The sequence below is a fragment of the Protobothrops mucrosquamatus genome, unplaced genomic scaffold (assembly GCF_001527695.2).
Source record: "Protobothrops mucrosquamatus isolate PMUCROS unplaced genomic scaffold, P.Mucros_1.0 scaffold2179, whole genome shotgun sequence".
NCBI lineage: Eukaryota > Metazoa > Chordata > Lepidosauria > Squamata > Viperidae > Protobothrops > Protobothrops mucrosquamatus.
The window spans coordinates 191253-201932 of record NW_015388272.1 but is presented as its reverse complement, the minus strand read 5'-3'; the positions used below and the strand labels follow the sequence as shown (position 1 = coordinate 201932).

Below are 10680 nucleotides of genomic sequence, written 5' to 3'. Positions count from 1 at the left end.
GAAATGAACATAATCCCAGTTCTTGAATTGTTCTGATTTAGTCTGCAGTCCTATTGGATATTCCTGGTCTCAGAAAAGACCTATTTCAATAATTCCAGGCTTCTGTTTTAGGTTAAAGAGGAAGGAGGGACAAGCTGTACTTTGATACGATTTGAATGAAGGGGATGTGCACATTTTTCCCCACTGGATGGAAGTCCCCAGTGCTAGCATATACAGGAGCACAGAGCACTGTTAACCCTAGCAATCTGGCTTTAACTCAGATGCTTGTTCTTCTTCTTCTTCTTCTTCTTGCTCAGGGCCTAAAGGACTGTCACAAGATATAGTAGATGATGTGTTTGCTTCATTCAGGGTTGAACTAAAATTGAGAAAGAAAAAGAGTGAGAATTAGGACCATTCAATTGTGGTAGATATAGCTGAATGGCAAGAATCATCATCATTATTATCATCATTGTCACTATCATCATGGTCATTAGTGCCATAATAATTAGTGTCAAAATCAGGATCATCCAGTTTGATTTTGGAGTTAGTGGTGCAAGAGAGAGATGACAGAAAAAATCAGAGACATGCTCTTAATTTTGAAAAAGAATTTGCTAGGGGATAATTTGGAAGGGTTATTTAATGAATATATTTCTCAGAGAAGGCATTCTGCATTCCTTAAAGTTCTTTTCAACAATATTTTTCATATTCATTATATTTTCCTAGCTAGGAGAATAAGCCGTTGGGACCGAATGTCATGATAGGCACCACAAATTAAAAATATTCTAACCTTGCTCTGCTGCTAGAGGCCTCCGGAGGATTATTACTGTCTGCCTCTGGTTTAAGATCAGGCAAAGGAATGATATAATCATTGTCCACTCCATTCTGCTCCACAGCTGCATAGAGGACAGAACTTGAACTGACACTGTCACTTGCAGTGGATCTAGAAGCACTGAATCCTGTGTTCCTGGGCCTGATACGCACAATAGCCGGGTGATCACTTTTCAAGAATTCTTCATTGACCTGTTGATACTTCTGCCCTCATGCAAGGCAGTGAGAATAGAAAGGATGGATGAGTACATACACCTATTCATATACACGAGACACAGCTCTATACTGAACATTTTTTTTATACTTGAGTTATAATACATCTGGATGTTGCAGTAATAGTTAATATATTATCAGTGCAATTCCAAACATTTAGAAGTCATGGTTACTGAAAATGGATGGAACTTTCTTCTAAGTAGATTTTTTAGACATATATGAATTGTGGGATCTCCAGGAGTGAATGATGAGGTCAAATGCATCTCAATATGGGGACAATGAATGCGTACTGTGTGTTTACCTTTTTTAAAAAAAAAAATGCGTTGTATAAGCCAAACGTTTTGGTCATGTATCTATACTTTGCTAACTTGAGATATGCCAGCTTTATCTTTTAAATGTTTAAAGGGCTTTGGATGATGAATGAAGCTATTTGTCACATTAAATCTGGTTCAACCTGAGATTGTAGTGCATATCTTGCAGTCTGGTGCACCAAGCTGTAGCTATTATAGTTAATCAGATTCCCTTTCCTTCTACATGTCTGACTTATTTCAGAAATATGAGCAGACTGACTGACTTGTTGAGGTCACCAGAATGCAACAGTCTGGATAGAACAGTTCTGAAAATGCCAAATTCTATGTTCCTGTCAGTTATTTTACTTCAGATTTCAGGGGTACCTGAGAATCTCCCCAAAATGAGGCTGATGTAGAAATGGGTGGGGCATTCAACCCACAAATTTACAGAAATACATCCCAGGGTTCCTACTATTGTTTCTGGTAAATAACACGATTCATGGTTAGAAACATTATAGTGCAAAAGACACTAAACTAGAGAATTTTGATACAACAATATGTATATATCTGGTTTATTTCCCTACCTCCCACTCCCCAACAAAGTAAGGCTTCACTTACAAGTATGATTATAGCATGCTTTTTATAGAGAAAGCTATTAGGATGTTGAGCTGCTTATTGAAACTGCTCCCATCATTCTAATATTAAACCACTGGGCATTACATACAAAAACCTAAATCTTTTAAGAGCTTATGACAATGGAGAACAATAGGTCAAGGTTTAGAATTCTGGATGTCAATTAAACCTTGGAACCACATCAAAAGTGCTAAATCACTAGGAAACATATTTTTCAGTACTTTCTCCAAATAATGGCCAACTGGAGACGAGTACTCAGTCCCATATCCTTTCTATGGGTAAAGGAAAATATATTATTTAGATTTTGATTTTAAAACTGATCCTCTTTATCTTTCCAGGTCAAATATAGTTTACCTTCTTGTAGCTGTCTGTTAGCAGGTTCCCCATAAGCACTACCAGTTGAAAGAAAGATGGTCGGATCTCAAACTTCTCTTCCCAGCATTTCTGCATAATTTCATAGCTAAAAACATGTGAAAGAAGATTTCATGGTTTGGGAAAGTCTTGGAAAGTGGATATTTTCCCTACTTTAGATAGACAATTGTTTACCCAAACCACTCACATTTCATTGGATGCATGGGTAGGTTTGGACATCCGGTAGCCACGTTTAATAGCATTATAGAATTGCTCGTTCATAGGCAGTTCAGGATATGGAGTCCCACCTAAGAACAAAAAAGTGAACTTAAGCAACCACCACTTCTTTCTCAGTTTCACACAATGGCTACAGTTGTTGGGAATGGTCCCTCTCGGACAGAAAAATGGATGACACTAATATAAATAGAGAAGATTGTGTAGATAGACTACAGAAGTAACAGTTTTTCATTTTAAACACAGAATATTTGGAAGGCAGGATATAGTAAAGGTTAAAGATATAGCAACGCTGACCAAAGAGACATACCTAGAGTGAATATTTCCCATAGAAGAATCCCAAAAGACCACACATCACTTAAGGTAGTGTAGAGGTTATTGAAGATGCTCTCAGGGGCCATCCATTTCAAAGGCAAGAAGGTCTATTTAAAAAGGTAAAATGGATTTTATTTTTTAAAAAAACTTACCATAGCACTGACCACTGAAGGTTTTTGAATGGTTACTTTGCTAATTATACTTTTCTGTGAATGTTAATGGAACTAATTTATTTGGAACCTGGGAAGAACTACGAGTCCTTCTTAGTCAAGAAGGGGATTTCATGACTATGATCTTGCTATTGTCAGTCCTGCTCAGTATGATAGCAATATGATAAAATGTGACTCGGATCAGCAGTTAAACACTTAGTCAAGTAATTAACAGTAACAAGTTCTAAATTTTGTATGTAGAGAATGGATTGCTGCTTCAAAAGTAATTTAAAAGATCACAACCCAAATCCAATTTCAAGGAAAGGATGGCTATTTCAAAACCAGAGATGGAAGGAGGAAAAACTTCAAATACTCATTTTCTTTACAAGTTACAATGTATGGACAAAATACCATATATTGAAAGCTAATAAGGCTTCAGTGAAGACACAGCCTCTGACATTGCACAGGTCTCTAATCATATCCTTGAGCTTGTAAATATTAATGCGTCCAAACAGGGCCACTTTAATACATAGAAACCTCTATTTACATTCTGACTATTATGTGTATTAGATTGTTTCCATAGTGACATACAATAGTGCAGTGAGGGAGAATTGGAGATTCATGCAATATTAGGAAGACAATATAGCTGCCTCTTAAGTGCAAACTAGCTCTTTGTGCTTCCCCAAATAACTGAGAACTGTCAATAAGATTGTCTTACCTTTATTTTAATAGTTTCTAGTTTTAATGAATTTTATTTGTATTGAAATACTGATATTGAGAACTGTTAGCCATAAACTAACCTACATAAAGGATGGTTGTGAGCTTCCAGAGATCAAAGAATTTAAAAACGCAGCCTAAAATAATCTGGAGGAACATTAAATTGGATAGAAAAAAAATTGGATTGGCTGAACAAAAGATATCCTCAACAGAAGGACAGTTATATTATGCTTGTTACCACCATTTCCTGTATTCATCTCCCCCAGCTTATGCTTTTCTGCGACATGTGAAATAAGTCTGCTTCTGGTTTTTTTTTTCCCTTCATTTAGCAGCTTGCGTGCTGTCTAATCACCATCTTCTAGGGCTGAAAGAGGGCTCGGTTGTGCAACCAGCACCAAAAAATAATTTCCAGGAAGAATTGCAAAGAGCCAGGGGTTTCGTTTCCTATTTACTGGGGAATGTGACAGGGTAAGGGAGATTGAGACGTGCCTTCTGTTTCCAACTGTGCAAAATGATTCATATTGTGACTCTAGTTGTACTGTTACAGTCCTTGAAAGCCTCAACTTCTGTGTGTGTGTGTGTGTGTGTGTACCTACCAAATTCTATTGGCATATCTCACATATAAAAGAGACCTGAAGAATGTGTAACTTTGCAAAGTAAAGTCTCTTTTTAAATTCAGGAAAAAGTTCATCTTCCAGAGACTTTGAAATGAAGATACTTCCATGCAAAATCATCAATGAAGAATGTTAAAAACTGGTTCAATTATCTGGTGGGTGGAGCCAGAATAATCTATGTGAAATCTTTGTTTCTTTCTGAAACAAAGTTCCTTGAGAATACTTTGTGACTTCACAATAAAAAATCACAATTTAAACAAACGAATAAACTTTAGAAAAACAAAAATCATTAAAACAGCGATAAAATTGTTAAAATAGCAGCAGCGACATAAATGTGTATCTCAATTCTCTTAAAAGTGTAAGGAAATAGCCAAATTATTGTGACCCATTTAAAAATTATCAGGGAAATCGCTAAACGTACACTTTTGGTAAGGCAAAACAGGGATGTGCCGTATCTCTTCAGGCTAAGTTTGGTCTAGTTAAAAATATAATGTAGAAGATGTCTTCTGAGAATTCATAGTTCTGACTCTGAATGGTGGCTGCATGCTTGAGGATTTGAAATTCAGATTTGTGGGTATGTGCCTTCCCTAAGAGATTAAAAAGGTCAGGTGGACCAAGGATCCTAAATGTATGTTTAACTCTTCCTATTTTGGTCAAAGGGACACCTACAGGCCAAGGTAATCTTGCTACTCACATTCCCTTTGGAAATATAATTTGAATCCCGCATGATGTCCCTCGCTAAGCCGAAGTCACAGATCTTCACCAGTTTCCCTTCGCAGATCAGTACGTTTCTTGCAGCCAGATCACGGTGCACACACTGGATAATAGGGAAAAAGACATGCTGAGTGTGCAGACATATATGTTGGGTGTCCTAATTTTTCTTTCAAACAAAATTATTGTGCCTCGAAGTTCTTCAGAATGAAGCATTATCACAAAATGCAGTGAGACATATAATGAATATGCTGAAGAGGTGCTCAGGCAGCTGCTCTAGAGAGATGTGGAAACAACTGTAGCGTTACCTCCTCAGAGGCCGCCAAAACCCAGGCCCTCCCAGCCCCGTCCCCCTTCGTCAAGCCCTGCAGTAGTGTTCTCTAGGGGTTGGTAAGATGTCTCTTCCAGCCGGAGCTCATTCAGAGTTAGGAGGTAGCAGACTCTTGTCGTCAAGGAGGGGGCTTCCAGGAACGAAAATAACCAGCCACGATAGTCAATGCTATGATGATATCCAACAGCCCAAGGCCGTTATAGCAGCAGTAATTAAGGATTCCTTCACCTGACGAACTGCAACAGCCACCCCGTTCCTTTCCTTCCGTTCCTTTCCTTCCTTTCCTTTTCTTCCGCCCAGGCCGGCCACATCCAAAGCCAGCAGCAGCTGTCTCAATCTCTCCCTTCCCAACCCACCGAGCTCCTGCAAACACTCTCAGACAGCCCCGCTACACAACATTGTAGAAATACTGCTGTCTAAGCTTTATGACTTCATTTTGTCTTCTGACACCACAGCCTCATTTTGTAAACTTCATAATCCTTTAAAATACTCTGCAAAGGTAGTGCCAGAAGACCCACAAAAAATGCAAGTAGCAGTGCTTTAGCTGAGATACTTATTTTAAAGACCATTATCCCTGCCAGTCATAGGTTGCTCAAAGACTATTTGGAGTCAGTTTAACGTTTATTTGTTAAATTTATACACTGCCCACCTCATTGTTTGGGGCAACTATTAGGTGAAAGCAATGGTACACATTCATATTTTCATTAATGCAGCACCTTGGGCCTCTGACCACTGCTCTTTCTTTGAACAAACTGGTTTCTTAGGCGGGGGTTAGGTTCTTTTTATTATTGGCTGACTAGAGGACTCCTATCATTGAATAGCTCTTAAGTATCAGGCATGTGAAAGGATTCCTTTAGGCAGCAGGTGCCAGGATGCAGCAACTGGGATCTTCTCAAGTTGTTCCTCTTGAATTCAGCTGGGAAACAGCGATGTGAATGTCCCCACCCAGCCCGCAAACTAGCCTGTGCCCCTGGTGTAGACATCATCCTATCAGCAGTGTTGAAGGAATATTTGGTAGCCAATTGAACAAGGATTAGACACAGAATATTTTCTCTGTTATTGGAAATCTTGGGTTAAAACTAAGGCTGCTCTGTTCCACCTCCTTTGCCTTGCTTCACACACATGCAAGCCTTTGCAATAGGAATTTCAACCAGCCACAAGGGAACAGAAAAATGAGTTTGTTCCCATTGTTTACTATATTGTGGCATTTATGCCCATGGTTCCAAAGAAACTAGGATCATACAAAATCAGAGAATTTGATTTTGAACATTAAGTTTGTAGATCATGTTAAGCCGTCTTTCGTTTAACCACTGTTTGTTGAATAGCCACTGTTAACCGGTTCACATAACATGCTGTGTTTTAGAAACTACAAAGGCTGAATTCGTACCGCATTGCAGAATTATTTCCTTGTACTTTGAGATGCTGTGATTCTTTTGCCCTTCAAATTCATTATTTATTCAATGTATATGCCGCCTATCTTGCTATTCAAATTCATTGCTGGCAGAACTTGAGAAATTCTCAGTCTTACAGGTCAGGATGTTTCCTAGCCATTTTTTTTTAAATCTTGTGATACTAGCAATTCCTTGTGACATCCTTACTGTATGTGACATCTTAATGCTGGCTTGTGAGAATGCACCTCAGGAAAAACAACCACAGATTATGTGGTAACTTAGAAGCAGTTTTTGTCTGCACAAATTTTAGTCTTTTTTTCTCCTTGCCACCACTATTAGCCAAATGCCTTACGTGACAAAAAAGGCCCAACCCTAATCAAGATTATGGCAACATAGACATGCTGATGAGTGAGCTGTTATGTCTGAAATGAACCCTGTGACACAGTTAATTTGTTGTGATACTAGGCTGCACTGCAATATATATTTGTTTGCTACTTGAAGGAGAGGAACCAGTGGAATCCCTCCAATCAACCCGTTTAAATCAAGGTGCTTAATTCCCCAAATTAACCAGTTTTGGGAGCATATATAGCAAAATATATTCACCAGATCTTCTATCTAATTGGTAAGGAAGAATACAAACCAATAGTCAGCTTCCCATTCATGATCTATCAAATCTGCATTCTGAGGGACTACTTCACTTTGCTTGAAGAATCTGAACATACTGAGCTTAGTCTTTTTTTACTGAATGTCATGGCTTTTGGTTTGTGCATGCGGGGGGATTAGGTAAACACAGCTTGTTGTGAAAAAGGTTGCAGTAATGTCTAAAAAACCAACATACCAAAGTCTAGCAACACCTACAGTAACAGCCTCCTATTTATGCTTTTGAGAGAAACGCCCTTGTTCACTCCACCTGTTTCTGTTTCTTTGAGCACAAACATGTACTCAACCACCCCCTTTCTCTTTTGAAATCAGATATCCATAACTATAATTATATAATTCTGAGTGCAAACATATTTACGTTTTTAGAAGCTAAGAACTCCATTCCCTTAGCCACTTGGAAGCTAACTCCAACAAGATCAATATAACTGAGGAGAGGAGACTCGCTGATCAAGGTTACTTTTTCTGAACCTGGAAATAAAAAATAAAATATAAAATACAGTGTTTATTAAATCATATTTTAAAAGGATAGAGACATAACACCTTTCTGCACATATACACTATAACGGTCTTGTTGGAATATAAGATCAATGGAATCGGAAGCTTCCTTCACCCAACATTAAATTATACAGATGTCCTCAACTTATGACCACACCTGGGACCAGAATCTCAGTCATTGAGTGAAGCAGCCATTAAGCAAGATGTCACACGACTGCTTTGCTCAATGACTGCAATCCTGGCAATCTTTAGGTGATCTCACGGGTTAAGTGGATGGAATCCCAGGTTAAGATTGCAGGGTGCCTCAGGAAGGGTGGGGGAGGCCGCGGACAAGCTGAGAGTGCTGTAAAATGGCACAAAGCCCCAACCGCCAGACCACCCACCCAGCCCCACCAGGACAAACAAAGCACTACACTTATCTTACCTTTGCTGTGGGTTTTTCCAGCTGCTGACAAGATTAACAGGATTTTCAGACCTAGAGTAGAGAAACATCCCTCTGCTCTGGTGCTACAAATCCTCCATGGCTGAAAATCGGATGGACTTTTTACAGCCAGCCCCAGAAACCAGAGGGAGTCCTCTTGACAGGCAGCAGCAGTTTGCGACCTTGCCTGCCAGCGTCCCCAATTGACTTTCTGGGGAAGCCTTCAGGGAAGATTGCAAACAGTGATCTCATATTTTGAGGTGCATGGCAACCAATTGTAAGTGCAGACGGGTTCCCATCACCCAGATTGAGATCACATAACCATGTGGGCACTGCAATTGCTGTAACTTTGCCCACAGGCTGTAAGTCCTTTTGTTCTACACTGTTGTAACTTTGAATGGTTGCTGAATGAATGGTCGTTAAGTTGAGAACTACTTCTCAACTGGATGAAACACTTAAGAATGAACAAAACTTCATTTTTTGTAATTTCTCTTAAAGGAATTAAATCACCACAAACATATTTGAAAAATAATTATGCAAACTATTTTTCGGTAATCTCTCCTACCTGATGGCGAATAGCTGTCCAGCTCATAGGTCGTGCCATAATTGGAAGAATCAATGTCTACATATTTGATTTCACCCTTCATGTCAGACATGGGCACATAATCCAGTGATTCATCCTTACTCATGTCCATGTAGCCCCCATCACTTTCTACAGATATGGATGTATGGCTGCAGAGATAAGTTATTTAAGCTGTTTGATTGTCCCTTTAGAACAGATTTCTGATAATAAGCCACCCCTAGTATAAAATCAGGAAGGCAAGAATCAAAACATAACAGTCTTTTCTCTCCCACTATTTGTTTACAATAGTAAAAGCTGTTCCTAGGCAAAGGGAAAGTGGAAGGGAAATTATTTCATGGAGGAAAAGAAAGCAAAATATAATGATTGCCTCATGGATGCCAGAGAAATATTCCAAGTGAAAGATAAATTAGGTGCTGTGATTTATGCACACATTATTTACCAGCAAGACTGAATCAAAGATTACCGCATGTGAGACATGCAGTATGTGCATGTGGTCAAATGCCTGAGTTATGAAACATCTTGCCTATTATCAGTAATTGAAGGCTATTGCGTGTATACAGCATGTACCAAAAGTTGAGCCCTATGGGCCTATCACAATATATTTTATCATATTTCTTTTAAGAGAAAACCTTGTACTTAGGAATATTCAAAAAGCATACTTCAAATGAATTAGGAAATGTTAAATGTACATGTAGTCCTCGACTTATGTCTAGCCATTTAGTGACCAAAGTTCTGACGGATCTCCACAGGACTATTTATGACCTGGATTTAAAGTTCTGATAGCCGTCCCATTTCCCATGGTCACATGATCCCATTTTAGTTGCTGCACAACCGGTTCATATTTATGGCTGTTTGCAATATCCTGTGGTCCTGTGACCACAATTTATGATGCTTTTTGTTTGAAAACCAATGTTTATTTCCAGTTTCTGGTAAAAAAAATGATCATTATGGACAATGGATTCACTTAATGACTTCTACAAAAATGGTTGTAAAATAGGGCGCTATCACTTGCTTAGTGACTGGCTCAATTTATGACCGTAATTCAAGGTTCAATTGTGATCTAGGTCAGAGGACTATCTGTAAACCAATTCAAACTTTTAATGTACCTTATATATTAAATTGTCTATGGGCCATGACTTTTAGAAACACCCTGTAAATTTGTATAGAAAGTACCATAACTAGAGGAATCTCTGAATATCCCTTCCTATGACAAAATTTCATATATATAAAACTTTGAAATCTCTCATCATTTGGTACATGCAACACTTCTTACTTGCTAATATTGATTGAAATTGGCATGCTTTTTTTGCTTTTAAAGAGATGCTTTTAAATTTAAGTTACATAAATGAAAAATGACACCAGGATGAAAATAGAAACAAAAGCTGTTTAATGTAAAATCACTTAGCTTTCATCGGCAGAGTGAAAGCAAAGTGTTTACTTATATGGCCGGCTGCTTCTGTGCCCTACTCTTTGAGCGAGTCACCGGTCCATTCGCTTNCTCTCTTATTACTTCAAATAGCATTTAAACCTCATTCAAATAATTATATCTAAAAAAAGAACACACCTATTATTATACAAAACATCGTCTTGCTAACTTAACACACTCAATTAGTTGTTAAAGCTATCCGAATTTTTAAAAGCCTCTTTCATATTCTTATTCTCATTCCATTACAAAATAATTTTCATACAAATAAACATTCGAAAAAAATACATTCTTACTCTGTTTAACATATATATTCTAATAATCACAAATTTTCAACTCTAA

At 38.2% G+C, this 10680-nt stretch overlaps 1 protein-coding gene across 1 annotated transcript; it reads right to left on the bottom strand.

Annotated features, from left to right (window-relative positions):
* Positions 1-237: 237 nt before the first annotated feature.
* Positions 238-9027, bottom strand: LOC107294994 (platelet-derived growth factor receptor beta-like). Its single transcript, XM_015824279.1, has 8 exons — positions 8898-9027; positions 7775-7884; positions 5018-5140; positions 2839-2950; positions 2503-2602; positions 2298-2403; positions 767-1011; positions 238-355 (listed from the first exon to the last, which is right to left on the bottom strand). The coding sequence occupies exons 1-8, from the start codon at positions 9025-9027 to the stop codon at positions 238-240; spliced, it is 1044 nt and encodes a 347-aa protein (XP_015679765.1).
* Positions 9028-10680: the final 1653 nt, after the last annotated feature.

Bases quoted from the DNA above. Each gene is read 5' to 3' on its own strand.
- LOC107294994 (XM_015824279.1), bottom strand. From the start codon at position 9,027: ATGGACATGAGTAAGGATGAATCACTGGATTATGTGCCCATGTCTGAC. The intron at 2,951-5,017 runs GTGAGTAGCAAG...CTTTTTAAATAG, and splicing joins ATTATATTTCCAAAGGGAAT to ACCTTCTTGCCTTTGAAATG. The intron at 356-766 runs GTTAGAATATTT...TCTCAATTTTAG, and splicing joins GCCTCTAGCAGCAGAGCAAG to TTCAACCCTGAATGAAGCAA.